Source organism: Aethalodelphis obliquidens, unplaced genomic scaffold (genome assembly GCF_003676395.1).
Source record: "Aethalodelphis obliquidens isolate GAN/ISIS:26980383/991018 unplaced genomic scaffold, ASM367639v1 scaffold50, whole genome shotgun sequence".
Classification (NCBI taxonomy): domain Eukaryota; kingdom Metazoa; phylum Chordata; class Mammalia; order Artiodactyla; family Delphinidae; genus Aethalodelphis; species Aethalodelphis obliquidens.
The window spans coordinates 14,172,594-14,193,783 of NW_020837994.1; the positions used below are offsets into that span (position 1 = coordinate 14,172,594).

The 21,190-nt window shown below is 43.6% G+C and overlaps 1 protein-coding gene and 1 long non-coding RNA gene across 2 annotated transcripts in view; both read right to left on the minus strand.

Moving 5' to 3' along the window:
• The window catches only part of RAB38 (RAB38, member RAS oncogene family), an 81,081-nt gene extending 67,560 nt beyond the window's left edge, over positions 1–13,521 (minus strand). The window contains exon 1 of the mRNA XM_027083625.1: positions 12,847–13,521. Coding sequence (XP_026939426.1) covers positions 12,847–13,048 — 202 coding nt within the window. The 5' untranslated portion in view covers positions 13,049–13,521. The remainder of the gene's footprint in view (positions 1–12,846) is intronic.
• Positions 13,522–15,171: 1,650 nt separating this feature from the next.
• Positions 15,172–21,190, minus strand: part of LOC113607866 (uncharacterized) — a 43,683-nt gene continuing 37,664 nt past the window's right edge. Inside the window, exons 2-3 of the long non-coding RNA XR_003428125.1 lie at positions 17,389–17,492; positions 15,172–15,417 (exon numbers count right to left, since the gene is read on the minus strand). This is a non-coding gene — a long non-coding RNA (uncharacterized LOC113607866). The remainder of the gene's footprint in view (positions 15,418–17,388; positions 17,493–21,190) is intronic.

The window sequence follows — 21,190 nt, forward strand, 5'->3', positions numbered from 1 at the left end:
ACACACACACACACACACACACACACACACACACACACACACACACACCCCTCTACCACCGTACAAGACTTAATTTTTATTCCAATAACATCAAGCATCATAGCCATTCTTATCTTTAATTCTCAAACAAGAGACTGTGTCCCTTAGGCACTGTGGTCTTCCTGTCTCAAGTAGTATGTTAGTATGGTTCTTATTAAGCCAAACCAACGACATAGTCTAAGCAATGACATGTGCAAAGAACTCAGCTCATCCAACTCTTAGCCCTGTCCAAAGTAGAAAGGCTAAAAACAATAATAAATATTCCTTTAAAATAAATAATGTACATCTTCAAAATGCAACTTAATCCATGATATGTGAAAACAATTGCATTGTTATATTACACGATAGGAAATAGTAGAGTGGAGCGGTTACAAAATAGAATTTGTAACTAGACAAATCTCAGTGCATATCCTAGCATCATCTCTTACCTTCTGTGTGACTTCTGAAAAATTTTGAGCGTTTATCTGTTTTCTAGCCTGTATAAGCATAGCTCTCTCCTCTTTATGATAGGGTTAGTAACAGTACCTACAGATCAGTTCCTTGTGAGCAGTAAATAAAATGACACATAAAAATGCACGGCACCATGCCTAACACCCAATAAATGGTGGCTATTAATAACCCTTTATATTGCAGGGGGAAAACAGTCCTCCCAACAAGTAATTTAAATCAATTTGTTTTCAACTTCACCCTACAAATTAGATTGAAATGTGTTTGAATCCCTCACACTGTAGATAATTTCTTGGTCTCCAATAGGCTGAGGAGTTCACAAGAAGCTAAGTTTTCCATTGTTCTTCCTGAGAGAGCAGATGTATGTAAGGCTGATGAGGAAGAAACGTTAAATCATGTATCAGGATAACACAGACTACAAAAAATAGCGACTTGGGGCAAAGAGTAATAATTCTGATTTCTTCCAGACATTTGAAATGATTGACTATCCTCTTCCTGAACTCTCTTCCCTTTGCATCCAAAACCTGCTTTTGCTTCGTTCTCCTCCTCCATAGTACTTTCTCCTTTTCTACTTCTTTGCTAACTCCACAGTCATTTCATTAAATTATGTAACAAGTAATTGTGTCAAGCTCTGCTAAAAATCGGAAAGGATATTTGGAGAAGTACAACATAACTCTAATGAATTGCTAAAGGGAGACGTGCCAGAAGGGAGTAGAGTCGTGTCGGATTCAAGGGAGGAAGAGGTTACCCCTGGAAGGAGAGAATTCAGGAAATCTTTGTAGAGGAGTTGCCCTTTCAGGTGGGTCTTAAACATCAAGTAGGTTTTGGATACGTTGAAATAAATGGAAGGGCATGTGAACTAGCAAGAAGGGCAGGAGCAAAGGCACAGAAGCAACAAACACGGGGTGTGAGTAAGGAAGAGCAAGGAGTCCAAATGGCCACATTGGAAGCCTCATAAGGGAGCACTGGGGGAAATTATATTAGGCATGTCATTTGAAGCCAAACTGTGGGTGACTTTGGTTCACCCCAATTCCATACCACCATCCTCTCTTCTTTTTTTTTTTTTTTTTTGGCGGTATTATGTGGGCCTCTCACTGTTGTGGCCTCTCCCTTTGCGGAGCACAGGCTCCGGATGCGCAGGCTCAGCGGCCATGGCTCACGGGCCCAGCCGCTCCGCGGCATGCGGGATCTTCCCGGACCGGGGCACGAACCCGTGTCCCCTGCATCGGCAGGCGGACTCTCAACCACTGCGCCACCAGGGAAACCCCATCCTCTCTTCTTTATGGCATGAACTCCCATAGCTGGATGAATGCTAAGTTCATTTTTTTTGTGCCCCAGTACTTGAGACAACAGCAAGACATCTGGTGTTAAGAAGTTTTTAATTCTTCAAATCCCATCATTAATAAACCAGAGAAGCCTGTATTCTGGTTCTAGTTCTACCACTAACTAGCTCTCTGAGCCTGAGAAACTAATACGAACCCCCTTTCAGAGCATAGCTTCCTCATCTGTAAAATGAAGGATTTGGTTTGATGAACCCTCAAGGTTTTAACTCTGTGAAAATTACCTATATTGCTTCATCTAATCTATCCAAAAACATAAATAAAAACAGTTTTGTCATTTGACCTCCAAATGAATGACATTTTCCTCCGAATTATGAAGATTTTGTTAAATGAAGAAGCACAGTTTTTAAGAATGGTCTTTAAGGTCACTCTCCAGTTTTTATGGTGAAAAATAAAATGAATGCCAACTTAAGGAAAGTGATCACCATATTTATCGATTCTAAAATGTATGCATTTTTCATATGTCAATGTTCATAAAATTACAAAGTCTTTCAAGCATGAAAAAACTTGTATTTTGTTCATAAACAAAAAGTTTCTTTTGTTTATTAAAGAAATTTTTAGAGCAATGATGAAATAGTTGACTGAAAATTTTTAGTGAACAAATACTCATTAAGCACCCACTAGTACCAAGTACTAGGGTTACAGCTGGAAGGAAAAAGCATTCCAATGCAGTAGTAGAGGACTTCTAATCTGAAGTAAGCATGGTATATTATGAGAGGAGATAAACAGTATCTCCCTCAGTCACAGGGACTCAAAAGAGACTTCCTGAAGGAGATGAGATGGGTAAGTGACAGAGGAGCCATAGAAGCTATCTAAGTAAAGAAGAGGGAAAGTGTAGTTAGCCAGAGGCAATTGTATGAGCCACAGTATAAAGGGAAAGGTGGTTGAACTGAAGGCATTATACGATATCCAGAATGTTCAAGAATCATACATATGAGAGATGAGACTGGAATGGATGACAGAGGCAGGATCATGAAAGGCCGTGAATTTCATGCTGAAATGTTTAGTCTTTCATTCCGAAAGTGATGAGGGTCCACTGAAGGATGCCAAACTGGAGAACACCTAACTAGAGAATGATGCCATGCTAAGAAGCCTCACCTCTGTATATGACAAGCTGATGGGTGGGAAAGCCTGAGGAAGGGATGGGCATCAGGATGATGCTACAGTAGGTCAGATAAGTTGTGAAGAAGACATGGCTACTGAAAGGAGGGATAAGATAAGAGTTATTTGTCAAGGTAGAAAAGACAGGATTTGATTAATATGTGAGAATGGAAAACTAAAGGGAGTGGGGAATGGTGAAATTTAAAACCTGAGTTAGGGCTTCCCTGGTGGCGCAGTGGTTGAGAGTTCACCTGCTGATGCAGGGGACACGGGTTCGTGCCCTGGTCCGGGAAGATCCCACATGCCGCGGAGCGGCTGGGCCCATGAGCCATGGCCGCTGAGCCTGCGCTCTGCAACGGGAGAGGCCACAACAGTGAGAGGCCCGCGTACCGGAAAAAAAAAAAAAAACACCTGAGTTATTTTCAATGAATAGTTTAAGATAACATAACTTCTCAACGAAGCTCTTGAACAGCTGAAAAAAGATAGTGGAACTCAATAATTTGGAACCCCAGGCTAGAGTCTCAGACTTGACTTTGCCAAGTTGATGGAGACTACTCTAGTACACCCACCTAGAAGGTGAGGATCTTTCCTTGATAGAATAAACCCGAATTCCACCCCAGGAGCCACCATAGCCATCTGGGAATATCCCTCCCAGAATCAAAGAGAGTAAAATAATAAAAAGCGTTCTCAATGGTTTGAAAGCAGGGCTTCCCAAAGTGAATTCTCAGAAGAGGGAGCAATTGGGCTCTAAACCTACCACAAGACAACTCTCTTCAAAATGCTTTCAGGTGAGCAATGACTCTAAGGTCCAAGCCCACTGGCTATTTAACACCAAACCACTTTTACTGAGCAACTATAATGTGCCAGGCACCATGTTCTACTTACCCTTGGCCCAGTTTCCTCACCTATAAAACTGGAAATAATATGACCCATTTGGCAGGATCATTGTGCTGTTTAAACTGCAAAGTTTACTTTGATAAATTGATTAATGTAAGGAACTATCACTCTTAACCATTGGCTTAGCAAATACATCCTCTCCTAATTTGACTGCCGTTCCCTCTCACCACCTCCCTCCTTACATTGTAATCTCCGGCAGTGCCGGACGACCCACAGTCCTCACCACGTCCCCTCACCTCCACACCATGGCTATGGCAGATGCCACGTTTTGACCTTCTTTAGCACCTGACATTTCTCCTTCAGGGCACTTATCAAAACAGTCAATAATTATCTCCATGATTATCTTTAAATATCTTTATGCTCCACCAGAATATCAGATTCCACACCAATGTCCATTTCACTCCCCCCTAAAACCCTGTGCTTATCAAGTGAATGAATAAATTTTCCCAGGCAAGATCTTACAACTCTCAAATCCTGAGGTTTTAAAATGACTTTCAGACAACCCTAAGAAGGGCAGAAAATATTTGCAAACGAACCAACTGACAAAGGATTAATCTCCAAACTACACAAGCAGCTCATGCAGCTCAATATCAAAAAAACAACAACCCAATCCAAAAACGGGCAGAAGACCTAAATAAACATTTCTCTAAAGAAGATATTACAGATTGCCAACAAACACATGAAAGAATACTCAACATCACTCATCATTAGAGAAATGCAAATCAAAACTACAATGAAGTATCACCTCACACCGGTCAGAATGGCCATCATCAAAAAATCTAGAAACAATAAATGCTGGAGAGGGTGTGGAGAAAAGGGAACCCTCTTGCACTGTTGGTGGGAATGCAAATTGATACAGCCACTTTGGAAAACAGTATGGAGGTTCCTTAAAAAACTAAAAATAGAACTACCATATGACCCAGCAATCCCACTACTGGGCATATACCCTGAGAAAAGCATAATTCAAAAAGAGTCATGTACCACAGTGTTCATTGCAGCACTATTTGCAATAGCCAGGACATGGAAGCAACCTAAGTGTCCATCAACAGATGAATGGATAAAGAAGATGTGGCACATATATACAATGGAATATTACTCAGCCATAAAATAAACGAAATTGAGTTATTTATAGTGAGGTGGATGGACTTAGAGTCTGTCATACAGAGTGAAGTAAGTCAGAAAGAGAAAAACAAATACCGTATGCTAACACATATATATGGAATCTAAAAAAAAGGTTCTGAAGAACCTAGGGCCAGGACAGGAATAAAGACGCAAGACATAGAGAATGGACTTGAGGACACGGGGAGGGGGAAAGGGAAGCTGGGACGAAGTGAGAGAGTGGCATGGACATATATACACTACCAAATGTAAAATAGATAGCTAGTGGGAAGCAGCTGCATCTCACAGGGAGGTCAGTTCGGTGCTTTGTGGCCACCTAGAGGGGTAGGATAGGGAGGGTGGGAGGGAGACACAAGAGGGAGGGGATATGGGGATATATGTATACATATAGCTGATTCACTTTGTTATACAGCAGAAACTAGCATACCATTGTAAAGCAATTATACTCCAATAAAGATGTTATAAAAATTGAAAAATTAAAATAAATTAAAAATAAAAAGACTTTTAAATGAAATGCAGTAAAATAGAACAAAATATTTAAGTACCATTTTGACCCTCAGTGAGAGTACCTGTGTTCTGACAAAGCCAGAATGAAACAGATCCTGGGTTTCCTTTTGACCTGGGTGGGCCTCAAGGGCTCCACTTACTCCTTCTTTCTAGGAGCCCATGAACTCCTCCCTCTATAGCTCTACAACTTAGAATCTGTCTTCCTTCTAGTCACCATCCCTCCAATCACCTCATCCCAACCACTTTAATTCTTTCCACCATGATGTTTATAATCTATTGGCAATGGGGAACCACCAAAGTGATGTTCTGGGAAGATAAACTTGACCTTAGCACACATACGAACTGTTGGAGGAAGAGACTAGAACTAGCCAGGTGGCTATGACAGCAAGACAGGTACATAATAATAGTGCTGTCCCTGGTCTAAGGCCGTGACAGGAGAGGCATAATCACTAACTGACATGGAGATTGATAGCATGTGTGGCTCAAAAGAGAAGGAGAAAAGATGGCAGAGGTTTCAAGTCGTAGTGACTGGGTAAAAAGTAGTATAGTTCACATAAACTAGGAAGACCAGTATGTGGAGAGATATGTCTAGTTGAGGTTTACAAATAGCATCATTTACTACTTTCATTAAAAGGGGTGATGGGGGCTTCCCTGGTGGCGCAGTGGTTGAGAGTCCGCCTGCCGATGCAGGGGACACGGGTTCATGCCCCGGTCCGGGAGGATCCCACGTGCCGCGGAGCGGCTGGCCCCATGAGCCATGGCCACTGAGCCTGCGTGTCCGGAGCCTGTGCTCCACAACGGGAGAGGCCACAACAGTGAGAGGCCCGCGTACCGCAAAAATAAAACAAAAAGGGGGTGATGGTGTGATGGTAGATATTCTCTGCTTGTGTTCCTTTGTTGTTGTATTGTTGTTTTCTTTTGCACTTTCCATTTTTGCTACATTGAGCATATATTACTTTATTAAGAGAAAAAACCAACCATCTTGTTTTTTTTATGCAACTTGGCTATGACATATTGATCTTGCAATATATATGAGATATCATAAAGACAATGTCCAGCAGGAAGACGAAATTGTAGGCCTGAAGCTTGTGAGAAGGCAAGGCTATAGGCATAGTTTTGTAGTCATAAGCATAGAGTTTAAAGCCTCAGGAATGCATGAGCTCCCCAGGAGAAGGAGACGGAATTAAAAAGGGCCGGAGGATGAACTTCTGTCTCACGTCGTGTGGCCCTGAAGTCCCTCACAGGGAGTAACTGGTGCTAGGTAAGAACACAGGAAATATCACACCAGCTAGAGGTTTTGTTCAGCCTGCTCAGAGAATGGATGGATGTGGTGTGGACAGGACCCCGTCTGCATCTCCAGAGTATTTTGGAGTTACCTATATCAGTACACTTTACTCACCGTTACAATGATTTGCTTCTGTGCTGTCGTGCCCACTAAACCGTGAACTTTTTGAGGTCAGGAATCAAGTCTTGTTCAGTTCTTTAGCCTTCTCTGTTTTCCCCCTCACCTCGCACAGTGCCTAACACATACCAGGCATTTAATATACACATCTGCTCAAGAAACCAACCACACACATCGGAGGTGTTCCCTGCATTCCCTCCTTCTCTCAAATGACTTAGCTTTCCTCGGTCAGGCTGCTATGTGCCCTCTTGTCTAGAGGAACTAGTCCTCTAAAGCCTAGATGAGGGGACTTGTCCCACAGGCCTAATGCCCATGTGTCTGTGACACATGGAGATTCTAATGACCTCCCTGCAAGAAGCCCTGAGGTGTGTTGCCCACCCATCATTCACCTCACTCTGAAAGTTCACTGTTTTGTTCAGTGTACATACTATTTACTTGTAAGCACATAGCATGTTAATCCACACGGTATTTAGAAAATCTATAATTAGCCAGGCTAGAAACAAGGCAATAAAGTGCCCACCAGAAAGTGGCCCAGACTTGCCATGCATTTTTACTTTTTGGTCTGACACAGTAGTTGCCAAATTTAGCTCTTTCTACATTTTTAGATCTAATTACGTGGATAGTTAAAACCCTTCTTCTAAAACTTCCTGGAGAATTAGTCTTTTAGAAACAGATATTGAAGAGATGCTCAAGTCCAATCCCTTCCCTCAGTTGAATTTCACGATGTGGAAGCACTTTACAGACACTAAAACAACACACCAGCGTGACGCAGATGAATCTCACGGCCACTGGTGTGGGCAGTCAGCGTTTCCAGGCTCCTGACTCTAGACCGGGGCTACCCGCCGCTGTCACTCTGCCTGTTGGATAATTAATGTCCTCCAATGCTTCTTTGTCACACAGCTTAGGTGGGGAAAGTTAGTATAGATGTGCCCTGCAGGGAAATGTTTTTCTGGATCTTGTTTTAGCTACATAGGGGAATTTATTATTTAGGAGAGTCTTGCAGTGAAACTTTCACATGGGGAAGAAGCATTCTCTAAATTACCTGCCAACTTAATTTATTTTCTACTGTCTTTGTTAAGTCTAGCATCAGGTTTTCTGATGACCAACAGACCTGGACATTTCTCTCATATATATGCATAAAAGATGAAGTTAAACAGACCTGCTGTTCCTATTCTCCTCCGCCACGTGCGAGCTCTTGTGACCTTGGGTCTCTGATTCTTGATCTCATATAAAATAGGCCTAACACTACCCGCTCTGTCAATATCCTCAGCAACGTTGGGAAGATCAAGCAGGAAAATGTATGTGAAAGTAGTTTGTAATAGTGATTAAAACAACAAGAGTAATAGCTCACGTTCCGAATGTGTCGGGTACAGCTTTATATGAATTAACTCGTTTCATTCTTGTAACGCTAAGATACAGATTCTGCTGTTGTCCCCAGTTTTTTGACAGGAAACCAAGGAATAGAAGTTAAGTAACTTGCACAAGTCACAAAGCTAGTAAGTAAAGAAGTTGGAATAAGCTGCCACGTACTAACTGGGCACAGTAAGACTATATTAAAGCTGACAGAGACTACAAGAGATAACACAGCATGAATATGTGATATCACAGGAAAATGAAACAGTTGCCATTTTAAAGATGGAGCAACTCAGATCCAGCAGGGTTTCATGATTTGCCCAATGTCAAGTATTACAGTTTTAGAATATCCACAATTTATGGATAGAATAAGTAATAGTATGTTTATTAGTATTCTAATTAGTATTCTAAAATATTCTTTTTTTTTTTTTTTTTTTTTGGTGGTACGCGGACCTCTCACTGCCGTGGCCTCTCCCGTTGCGGAGCACAGGCTCCGGACGCGCAGGCTCAGCGGCCACGGCTCACGAGACCAGCCGCTCCGCGGCATGTGGGATCCTCCCGGACCGGGGCACGAACCCGCGTCCCCCGCATCGGCAGGCGGACTCCCAACCACTGCACCACCAGGGAAGTCCTAAAATATTCTATTTTTAAATTGTGGGAAGTAGAGCAAAGCTGTTAGGAACCTGGGTGCGGGATTCAATGGCCACGTTTTAAATTCCAGCACTACCATGTAACCAACTATTTTACTGGAAAATTAAAAATTAAATATGCACAGACAATTGTAAGAATAAATGCCTAAAAGATGTTAGCTACTATTACTATCACTGTCCTAATTCCTGTTGCCAGTTCCCAAATCACATCAAGAGTTCTGGACAAAATTGTATAGTTCTCTTTGAAAGTGCTAATGGAGTAATCACAGCATCAGGATTTGGAGAGGAGTAGGAAAGGAGAGTCTCAAGTGTGAACTTTTCTTTCTTTCTTTTTTTGATAATTCTATAAAGTGAAAAAACCCTATAACCAAGAATCAAATTTTCAGAAATAGATTTTCATTCCAGTTCCTTCCACTCTCTGCACAGCGGTACTGATTAACATCCAAAAACATGTTAGAAATAGGAGAGAGAAGGCAAGAATAATCTATCTACTAAAGAAGCAGTGCCATTAAAAAGGAAGGAAGTATCACCCCAGTGGGCCACCTCTGCACCAGGCGCTCACAGGCCTTTGGTTATAAAGAGCATGGCTTGATTCCAAATCAGACAGACCTGCTTCAAAGCCAGCTCTTCCACTTATTAGCTGGGTGGCCTTGGGCAAAGTGACTTAACTTCTCTGACTCTATCAAGAGTTTCTGAACCCAGAGCTAACTCAGCTGCTCCTCTACGGTAGAATCACTGGGATACAGGGCAACTGCTGTCCCCTAAGGGGTTTGTGGGATTCATCACGCTGGTTTAAAGGTCTACTTCACAAGCGCTTGGGGAGGGGGAAGGGTAAGCTTGGATGAAGTGAGAGAGAGGCATGGACTTATATATACTACCAAATGTAAAATAGATAGCTAGTGGGAAGCAGCCGCATAGCACAGGGAGATCAGCTCGGTACTTATGTCCAAGTAGAGGGGTGGGATAGGGAGGGTGGGAGGGAGACGCAAGAGGGAGGAGATATGGGGATATATGTATATGTATAGCTGATTCACTTTGTTATAAAGCAGAAACTAAACACCATTGTAAAGCAATTATACTCCAATAAAGATGTTAAAAAAAAGAAAAAAAAGGTCTTCACAAGCCCTGAAAGGTACTTCTTGGAGTTCTTTTCAGGAGCAGACTGGCCCGTCTAAGTGGCCACAAGACACACATCATGGGAATTAGCTGAACAAATAGGACCCTACTTGGCATTTAATCAAATGGATATTAAAAGTCTAACTGAGCAAAAATTCCCTCTCTAGCAGATGGATGTGATACCCTATCCAGACAGGGCATGTCCCCTCTACCTCATCCACACCCCCGGCAATCTCAACGCAAGTCCCCCAGCTTTCATGACCTGTTCTTTTCAGACACACACCAGAAGTGAGCACAAAGGAGACAGAGAAGCATTCCTCAAGGGTGGACAGACAGGCTGACCTGAAGATGCTATAAGATACACTTAGCTGACTGAAGTCTGGCTGGGAAGTTGAGGTTGGATTCCATATGAACTCACTCCTCACAGGACCAGCTATGCAGCTTGAAACATGTCAGTACTGCGCTCCAGTCACCCTTTCCCACAATGGCCCAACTTCCCCCCAACCAGCTTTGCCTGCTGCCCAACTTCTAACTCAGCCCACAGGGCCTTTGGGCTGGAGGCTGCCAAAGACAGGTTAGCACTAAACATCAGAGCTCCGGGAAAATGAAGCTTCCCTACAGAGATGGTGCACACCACTGTATCTATAGGACTCAAGGCTCCTCAGATTTCTTACTTATACAGACTTCTGCAACTATAGCCTCCATGGCAACTTCAGAACTGACTCATGGCTCAGGAGGTATTTCGAAGCTTGGGAATGAAATTGCTCAAGACAGCATGTGGTAATATGGACAAAGCTGGAAAACAGTGCTGGATGTTTGGAATACATTATATGTGCCCATTGTTTACCAGGAATTATCATTTAACAAGGTTTAATTAGCACATTTACATCATGTCCTTCTTGCCTAGCGTTTATACACGTTCAAAAAAATTGGTAGCTAGTGTAACAACAGTCCATGCAGCTCTCCTAGGTAGTAAGTACTAATGGGTATAGCTAGCATTTGCTGGTTGTTCATCTCTTGTTTGCTCCTTTGTTGAGAGAAAGCATTCTATCTATTTACAGACAAGGAAACTGAGACCAGGAAGTTAGGGAACTTGCCTAAAATCACCCAGGACATATGGGGTAAAACAGGGATCCAGACAGAAGCAGTTCGACTCTGGAATTTAGGCTCTTCATCTTTATACCCTACTATTGTCCCTGTTAGGTGATGACACTGAGACCCACAGACATTATGTAACATGTCTGAGGTCACATCATTATTTGCTTTTCACATAAAAATCTAAATTACAGCTACATCCCCTTCAAACAGTCAGCTAATTCTAAACTTCGGTCCTAGAGACTTTGATGCAGCCGGAAGAGTTGTCAGACACTGAAAAAAGCAGCAACGAAGTGCACAGACTCATAGAGGATTTTCTAGGTATAAAGCCCAATCAGATAGTGGCCAATGACACCTTCTGGTCTCTGATAACCCCTGTGCTACTAGAGCTGCTAAAAATGACACCAAAGGCATGAATCTGTTCAGATGCCAAGAGTTTTATCATAAGACCTGGAAGCTCATGATTAAAGAGGCACTGGAGTCCCCAGAACCAGAAACGCCTTTTTGAAAATTTTCCACATTTGTTCTCGCTTCAGGCCATGATAAAGAGTTTCCAGTCAAACGCACCAGCTAAAATGAACCTGTTTTCTGCAAGAGAAGCGGCCAGTTTGGGTCCAGCACTTATAAAGGTTCCTAGTGCCACAGACTATGAAATAGGCAGAAGTGAAGCGGACTATTTGAAGGGGTTCACAGGGAATCCCAGAGGACCTTAAAACTTCTGAGCAGGAAGGGTCCTAAGATGTCATTGTCCAACCACTCTCCAACTTAACAGGGGTGCAGCTGAGCTGAAGGGACTTCTCTGGAGCCACTGAGCAGGTTAAGTGAGTGGCAGGGCCAGTAACTGTAATGAGGGGTTAGACATGCCCAGGTTGCCAACAGCCTCCGTCCAAGGACTCACTCTTTATACTCCAAGCTTAGACTGAAGGCCTAACTTCTGGTACAAACCCTAGGAATCAAATTCTGATTTCAAACATTGTAAAGATGCTTCTCATTTTCCAGACCTCTCAGTGAAAACTTTAGGGACAAATCAAGAAATCTGTGGCTAATGTCATAGACCCTTAGACAAAAATGGCCCTAAAATAATACTCAGTCTCCTTTTCATAGATGACAGAGAGCCAGAGAGAGAGAGAGGGACAGACAGACAGACAAAAAGACAGAAAGAAAGAGAGAGAGAAATAATACTTTACCCCCAATACATACACAGAAAGTTCCTCAGCTTTCTCAAAGCAGAGAACGTCCAACTTGCTTGATTGAAGGGTAGAAAAGGGGGGTAGCAAAAGTTGGAATGCAGTGAGAGATTGGAAACTGGAATTGGGAAACTCCTCTAGCCTGGAACTCTCCTGGTTCCCGCTGTGAACGGGTCTAGGGGCTTCCCGTCGATGGCCCAAGCACAGAAGGGCGGGCAGGACACTCAGGGCCGCGCCACCGGCGGGACTGCCCGTGCCCGGAAAATGAGCTGGAGACCAAGAATTGAATGCAACTCCGGGTATTCTCCCTCTGGGTCCCCCGGGAGGCCCGCGCTGGGGCGAGAGATCCCAGGGGAGGCTGTGGGAGGGAGATAAAGCAACAGCCCCAAAGCTCCAGTGAATGCACTTGAAATTTCTGCGCGCGAGAGAGAAACTGTTTTCTTTGACACCAAGTTTCCAGCCCACCGGGAAAAGTCTCGTGCGGCGCAGCGCCCAGGAGATCTGGGTCTCCCACTTGGCCGCAAGCCGCTGCCCAGAGACTGGAGACCCGCTGCGAAGCGCTCCCGCCCCCTCTCCCCTCCCCCGCTGCTCACCTGCGATGTCCCAGAGCTGCAGGCGAACCACGGTCTCCGGGTCCCAGTGGAGCACCTTGAGCGCGAAGTCCACGCCGATGGTGGCCCGGTAGTGCGAGGAGAAGTTCTGGTGCACGTAGCGCTTGATGATGCTGGTCTTGCCCACGCCCAGGTCGCCGATCACCAACAGCTTGTACAGGTGCTCCTTGTGCGGGACCTGCATCCTGGCGGCCCGCCAGCCGCGCCTTGCTTTGCAGTGCGGGCCGGGGAAGCGCAGCCGGGCCTTGGGCGGGAGAGACTAGCGGAGCGCGAGTGCGGGCGAGAGAGAGCGGAGGCGGCGGGGCGGAACTGGACGGGGCGAGGGGCGGAACTCCTCCGCGGCCGCCTGGAGAAACGCCCAGACAGGAGCCCAGGGGTTAATCCTCCTTCCTACCCCGCGCCGCGCGGCCTTGGAGAGGGGTGGAGACCCGCCCTAACTTATCGGGACTCCCGGGCCCGATAAGTTAGGGCGCCTCAAGGCAAATGCCTTTTGCAGAGGTTATTCGTACAGCACTTTACAGTTTCCGAAGTGCTTTTCTCGCCTGCGATCTTTCCGAAGTGCTTTTCTCGCCTGTGATCTTGGCCACAAAGCTTGGAGGTGTGGTTTTTATTTTCCAAGTTTTGCAAGCGAGAGCGTCAAAAAAATTAAGTGAATTGCCGAGACGGTAGTAAAAAGCCAGGCTGAACACAGGGCTCTTGAGGTCACGGGCCCCGCCCCCATCCCATATGGCAGAGAGAGCGTGGAGGCAAGGCAGCAGGTAATACAATTTCAAGAGGCATAAGAGCTGGATTTGGGTCCGGCACGCCCTGGTTTTCGAGGTGAGTGACCTTGTGCAAGTCATTTCACCTGCCCCTGCCTCCTTTCTTCCTTGGCGATCCGGTAATGGTAATCCTGACCTGTCAGCAGCCTGCGGGTGTGAACACTGAGCACCTTCACACCTATTCAACTAGTAATCGTCTAACCAGGAGGATAATTGGGCTGTAAATGCTGAGGGCATCCATGCTTTTAGCCTCCACCTCTCCTATCCTAAAAGCTCTGAGCAGCATTGAAAGACAATTTAAACAACTAGTCAGATTATTTTACGTGGTAATAATACTAGCAAGCATCTATCCAGCACTTGCTATGTGCCAGGTTTTATACATATGTCACCTAATCGACCCAGCAGTCTTAAAAATAAATACCATTGTGGGCTTCCCTGGTGGCGCAGTGGTTGAGAGTCTGCCTGCTGATGCGGGGGACGCGGGTTCGTGCCCCGGTCCGGGAGGCTCCCACGTGCCGCGGAGCGGCTGGGCCTGCGCGCCATGGCCGCTGAGCCTGCGCGTCCGGAGCCTGTGCTGCGCAACGGGAGAAACCACAACAGTGAGAGGCGCGCGTACCGCAAAAAAAAAAAAAAAAAAAAAAAACACATACCATTATTCTTCCCATTTTACAAATGAGGAAACCAAGGCCTAGACATTTTAAGTAATGTACCTAGGGTCAAACAGCCAGTGAGGAGAAAGTCAGATTCAGACTTAAATCTTTCAGTATGAAAGAGTTTTTTTTTTTTTTTCCCATTTATTCTTTTAACAGATATATATTCGTGCTTGGGATGATAAGGAATAACACAGACAGAGATTCCTAGTCTCAAAAGCTTTACCTTCTCGTGAGTAGAGACAGACAAGACAACTGAAAAATAAACACAATTTGTAATATATTAGTTGATTTCTACCCACACAGGGACACACCAGGCAGGTTATATCTAATAAGTGGACCACGTAATCTGTCTACTTAGAGCATTGGCCAACACTGGGGCTTCATGAATGGGAGCAGGTGGGTGAATCAGGGACCTGAGGTGCCTAAGCCATTTTGAGAGCCTGCAAAAAATTAGGGGTGATGGCAAAATAAGACCCCACCAGATCCAAAATTCTGGTTCTGTAGATCTGAAAGACAAGTTTGGTCTGGGCAAGAAGCTAATATTTTTAACAGTAGAATAAAATAAAAAAATAAAGATGAGAGTACAAAACAATGGCATTAAAAGCAAATATAAAAAAGAAAATCATCAAAGCCAAAAGGTGGTTCCTTGTAAAAAAAATAACAAATTGACAAACACCTAGTACTACTGATCAAGAATTTGAGAAAACACAAATTGTCAGTATCAGTTCTTATAGACATAAAAAAAATAATGAAAATATATTATGAACAGCTTTCTGTGAATAAATTTGGAAATTTAAGCAACATGGGCAAATTCCTTGAAAAACACAACGAACAAAATTGACCACCCAAAATGGAAAAACTAGATCATTCATTGTACGTTGATTAGAGATTGGGTCTGTTTTTAAAAATTAATTTAAAACAGTAAAGCTTTCACAAGTTAACAAAAAAAAGAAACAAAGAAAGGAAAGCAAAGAAGCTAATGGTGGTCGAAGCAAGGAGGGGGTGGAAGTTTGAGACATCATGTGAGCCAGCTCTCAACGCTATGCCTGATCCAACCTCTTCACAGGCCCCAGCATGTTTTCCCAGCCAATCCAGCTGAGTCATCCTCACTCACCTGGTCTCGTCTTCTGATCAGGAGCCTGTTGGAGCATCAGATGTTTAGATTTACTGTGTGGGGCACGCAGACCAAAATTCAGATTTTCTGGGACCTGAAGCTTATACACTTGAGGGGAGGGGACTCTTTAAGCAAAAGAATGCAAAATTAAGGACTGGGTCCTAAAGTTTCAGCTTTCCTTCACTGCCTCTCAGGGCACAGTCGCCAAGCATGGTGAGTGAGCTCCCTGGCTAGGCAGGAAGTACTGCAGTTCGTTTCCAGAGTCACTCATTTAGGTCTCATGACCATGCTTCACAGTGGGAAGAAAGGACTCTCGGTTTATAATTCTTAAATGTTGTAGACTGAAGCAGCTTGGTGAGTACCCCAGGCTAGCAGTTCAGTAAACTCCTGAAAGACCCTAAGTAAAATGAGGGAGTTGGGTTGCCAGATCTCTGGGGAGTACTTCTGACTTTAAAATTTCAGGGTTTCCCTGGTGGCGCAGTGGTTGAGAGTCCGCCTGCTGATGCAGGGGACACGGGTTCGTGCCCCGGTCCGGGAAGATCCCACATGCCGCGGAGCGGCTGCGCCCGTGAGCCATGGCCGCTGAGCCTGCGCGTCCGGAGCCTGTGCTCCGCAACGGGAGAGGCCACAGCAGTGAGAGGCCCGCGTACCGCAAAACAAACAAACAAACAAACTTGATTTCTCTAGGGGCTTCCCTGGTGGCGCAGTGGTTGAGAGTCCGCCTGCTGACGCAGGGGACGCATGTTCGTGCCCCGGTCCGGGAAGATCCCACATGCCGCAGAGCGAGTGGGCCCGTGAGCCATGGCCGCTGAGCCTGCGCGTCCGGAGCCTGTGCTCCGCAATGGGAGGGGCCACAGCAGTGAGAGGCCCGCGTACCGCAAAAAAAAAAAAAAAAAAAATTCAGAGTTCTGGGTCTTCTAGACATCTTCCGGCAAGAGTGATACCCCAGCCTTCTAACCACCTCCACCATGGCACCATTACCCGAGAGGTGGAGTTTTCTATCCTGCACTCCATCCCCCCACCAGCCCCACTTAAGGAGATTTGGGAGAAAGGCTGTGGAAGGGCCATTGCAAAGCAAACATTATGCCATAGTTCCTTTCTGGTTTCATGGCTCTCTTCTCTCCTCAGCTGCTGTATATTTTCCCCCCAAGATAAGGGCTCTCCAAGCTCATGTTTTTGGAGGGCAAACCTTTCTGTGCTCCCTTGCTTTGCTTTGAACTTATTTCCTTTACTCAGAACTAGGTTGCAAACAGGAAGGCAGGTAGGTGGGAATAGAATATAAACTAGATTCAGGCTAGAGCTTCTTTAGATGAAAAGGGCATTAGCTAACAGGTAGACCATCCTCGTCTTTCTATCCTCCGTGTACTCCCAGATTATGAGGCTTCATAAGAACCCATTTGTCTCAGCCTGCGACTCCATCTGCCTCAGACTGTCCGCAAGGATGCCCGGCTTTATCCTGACAAGCCGGCCCTCCTTCTCTCCAGAGAGAAAGGACCTGGGATTGTGCCATGTGGCTACTCCTCCCAGCAGCCGCCCTGCACCGTGGAACCCTGCTTTCCGCAGTAACTCTAAAAGCATCTCCGGGGATGTTTTGACAATCTTACTACCCTCAAATTGCTAAACCACAGCACACCCTCTCCTGAAGAACAGGAAGGCAGGTGATCCGAGTCTCTAAAGGGGGAATGAGACCACAAAGGCTCAGAATTCAAGGATGAATGGTATTCCAGACAGCACAGAGTCGGATTTCTCTAAGACTCCGTTTCCTTTTTGTCCAGTGTGGGGACATATACTCACACATATGAAGTGGAAAAACTAACTTAAATCATTGGAAATGGCTTTGCAAACATAAACTTGAAATCCTCATGTTTCCCTCCCAGACCAGCTGTGTAAGTTGAGCCCCTAGGAAGTTACCTTATTTGCTTTCAGCAATGAGAGCCATAAGGAGTTATTCATTAGCTTTTGTAGTTCTTAATTATTGTTCTGAAGAAATACTTACATGACTGTAAGACAGAGTGCCAAATACTCTGTTGTAGGACAGGTAAGGTAATTTTTTTTAGATGAATGCAGTCTTCAAAAAGATGGACTTTACTCTGAAAAGGCCTGTGAGAGGAGACCGTAAATTTTTATCATCAAAACCAAGATTCTTTAAAGTGAATGGGGGCACTATTAATAATTACACCAAACCACAGGAACAAGCCAGGGCTGTCCTAAAGAATGTTCATACCTGAAGCAGAGGGTGAGAGTTCTCAAGTGAGATCTACAACTAAGAGTGGCATTTGAAAACTCTCCTAAATCACTATTTTAATAAATAGTTCCTGCCAAGTTAAGGCGGACGCTCATTTCTCTCTTATCTTCAAAGAGTTCCCCTTTCATCTAGTAGGCTTGTCTAAAACCCGTGCTAACTTGCCATGGGCGTTACATCCAGTATTGATTCAGAGGTGCAGCTGTTGTCTGGAAGTACGCAACACTTTTTAGATTATTTGGAAAGAGGCCAAGATGGATTCTGTACGGGAAGTGCTTGAAATGAGTACATTTCAGTCTACAAGAATTTTGATGTTGGACTTTTTCACCAGAAAGAAAAGCTGTAATAGGATATTTATTGATTATCATCAGAAAATGGTTGCAAGGGAGTTTCTGAAGCCTCCATTAGTCTGAACCAAGAAAACCAGACTATGCCCTAAATCATTGCCAGCAATAGATTTATCAACGACTAAAATTATGTACCGTAGCTGCACACATTAGATTTGCATTGGACAGACATGGTGAGTTAGGACTCATTTTCCTTCTAACCCACCTAACACGAATGAGTGGAAATGAGCTATGGAATGGGCAAAAGGCAAGCATTTGAGAAGAACATGGAGCAAAATGATTCTGTATGAACTCAGAATTTCAGTTTCCTTGTATTGGGTGCCAAGCCACTTATCTTGGCTAATTTATTTAAACCTCACAATCACTCTGTTAGTATAAATCCCCGCTTTATAATAAAGGAAATGGGGCTCAACGAGTTTAAATAATTTGCCCAAAAGTGACAGAATGAAAATTATAACTCCTAATTCCTAAATCTATGCTTTTCCTACTCTAACACATTCCTTTTGCATGTGATAAATTCCAGGCCCAGACTTCTACTCCAGCTTTGTTTCTGCTAAACTGCTAAAAATATTCAGGCTGTAAGGAAAAGGGGTTGACTGTATATTTTACAAAGTCCTAAGTATGTAGGGAAATATCTAATAAAGGAGGAAAAGAAACATGTATGATTCAAAGTTACAAGGATATATCTCACAGTCATTCAACAACTCAGGCAAAAGGGCAGCACCAGTAAAAAGTGGCATGCTATTCGTTTGTGGGAGTGATCTTACCCAGCCTGTGTAGAGGGTATAAACCTAGGAGTCTACCGCTGTTACTCTCAGAGAAGTCAATCGCTTAATAATACTGAGATTCTCCTGTGAATGAGCCCCTCATTCATAACAAGTGGGGACACAGTGACTGGTACGGTCTCTCGCTCGGAGGATAACTCAGGAAAGTTACTGACACACCATCAGGGTCCAATCAAGAAATATTTTCGGCATAAAGCACTGTGACAGATTTTTTTGAGGGTCAGGGTCAGGAGTGGGGTCTCATTTGTCTACAGGAATACATAAAATATAAGCCCCTGTCATCAAACTGTGGGCATTCTGCTTAGACTGTCAGTCAGCGTGTGCACACCTGGCCCTCCATCTCTCCATCTCCCTCTCAGATTCCTTCACTGGCTTCTCCCCTTCCTTGCTGCCCGCCACTCCAGAGGGCAATTCTCCACCCTTGGGACTCCGACTTTGCCTGCTTGAGTTCATCCGCTCCCGTGACAGGAGAGAAAACCGGGCTAGAGATTAAACTCAGCAATCAGACCATCTTATTTGATTTCACGTTTGAGGCCCACCACTAACCAGGCGTAATACCTTAGTAAAGTAATCTAACTTCTGTAAGCCTGTCCCCTCGTGTATAAAATGAGGATAGTAGTTTCTACCTCCTAAAGTTGTCAGAAGCCTAAAGGAAGTAATGCAGTGAAGTGCTCGGCATAGTGTTTGGCCCAGGATATGCACTGAAAAGAAAATGCTGTTCTACTTTCAAGTGTCTGCTGATGATTTCTATATTTGTACTTAAGACCCCAGCCTCGCTCATGCATTTCACACCCTTGTTCCAGCTGCCTTTTGGGCATTTCTACCAGGCTTTCTGGAGGACATCTCAAATGTAACATGTGCAAAGCTGAAGTCATTATCTACCCTAACAGACTTGTTCCTTTTCCTGTATTCCTGGTTTTAGTCATTGGTCCCACCCTCCCCAAAGTCTACCAAGCCTGGAAACTCAGTCATACTTGACTCCTGCCTCCTTATTGCCACACATCCCAGCAGCTTGAGTCTTCTGATTCTATCTCAGATCCCTTAGTGCATTTCTTCTACTCCCTAAAAGTACTATTAGAAGATAGAGGTGAATATCCATTCAATATTATTGTGGGCAAAGGATTTTTAAGCATTATGCAAAAGGAAGAAATCATAAAAAGGAAAAGAATTTTAGATACACACACACACACACACACACACACACACACTCATATATATATAAAATCACCAGAAGCAAGACAAATAGCAAATGCAAAATGGGGAAGATTTTTGTCTGCTTAAATGTCTGACATTTAAGACAGGCAGAAATAGAATACACTATATATATAAAAAAAAAAAGCTCTTGTAAAATATTTTAAAATATCCAAATAGATAAAGGAACAGGGATACAAATAAATGACCACACAAAAAGCCAATAATAATATTTTATTATTTAAACAATATTTTTCACAGTAACAGAAGTAGAAGAGTTAAACAATAATGAGACATTTTTCACTTTTCAAACTGACAAATATGTTTTAATACTAAAAATATCCAATACCGATGAGGGTGTGAAGAAATGGACACGATCATGATCCTGGTGGGATTATAATTTAAGAAAAAGCTGTTAGAGAGAAATTTGGTTATATGTATGAAAAACCTTAAAAATGTATGTGCCCCTTGACCTAAAAATTCTATCTGTAGGAATTTATGATAATCAATCATTACAGAGAGAGAGATTTATAAAACTTTAACTTCATGAATGTTGCTTATCATTGGAAAACAACAGGCACTTTCTAAATATGTATCAGGTTAAATATTATAATGTTTTAAATATGTGATGGCATATTATACAACCTATATAAATGATGTTTAAGAAAAATATTGAGTTACCTGGAAAGATATTCATAATGTTTTTTCACAGCATTTTAAAATTGGAAAAAAAATTACAAAATATATACCCAGTATGGCATAAAATACATAATTTCCATTATACAAACATACACACACACACATAAAGATATAGAAATATGTTATCAGAGATGATCTCTGGATGATAAAGTTACTGCTTTGTTTTATTATATATTTTCCTACCTTTCTATATTTCACATTTTATTTTTACAGGTAACATTATTGTTTTCAAAAGAAGAAAACAAAACTAAAAAAAAAAAAAGAATGTGCACTGAAGGGTTCTTAGAGGAGGATTCCCAGCAATCATCATAACGATTTTTTTCTAGGTCTCTCCAGTTGATACAGAGTGTGTTTTAGGTTTCAGTAATTTTCCAGCCAAACTTTTCTCGTCCTGATTCCACTTATCTTATCAGTGCTGAGAGGTGTGCCTTCCCGAAAGAACCAAAGCACCACTTCACGGACGGCATAATCAGGCTGACACTTCAGAACCTCACACGAGGTCCCTACACTGTCCTGGAGTGACTGCCACAGCAG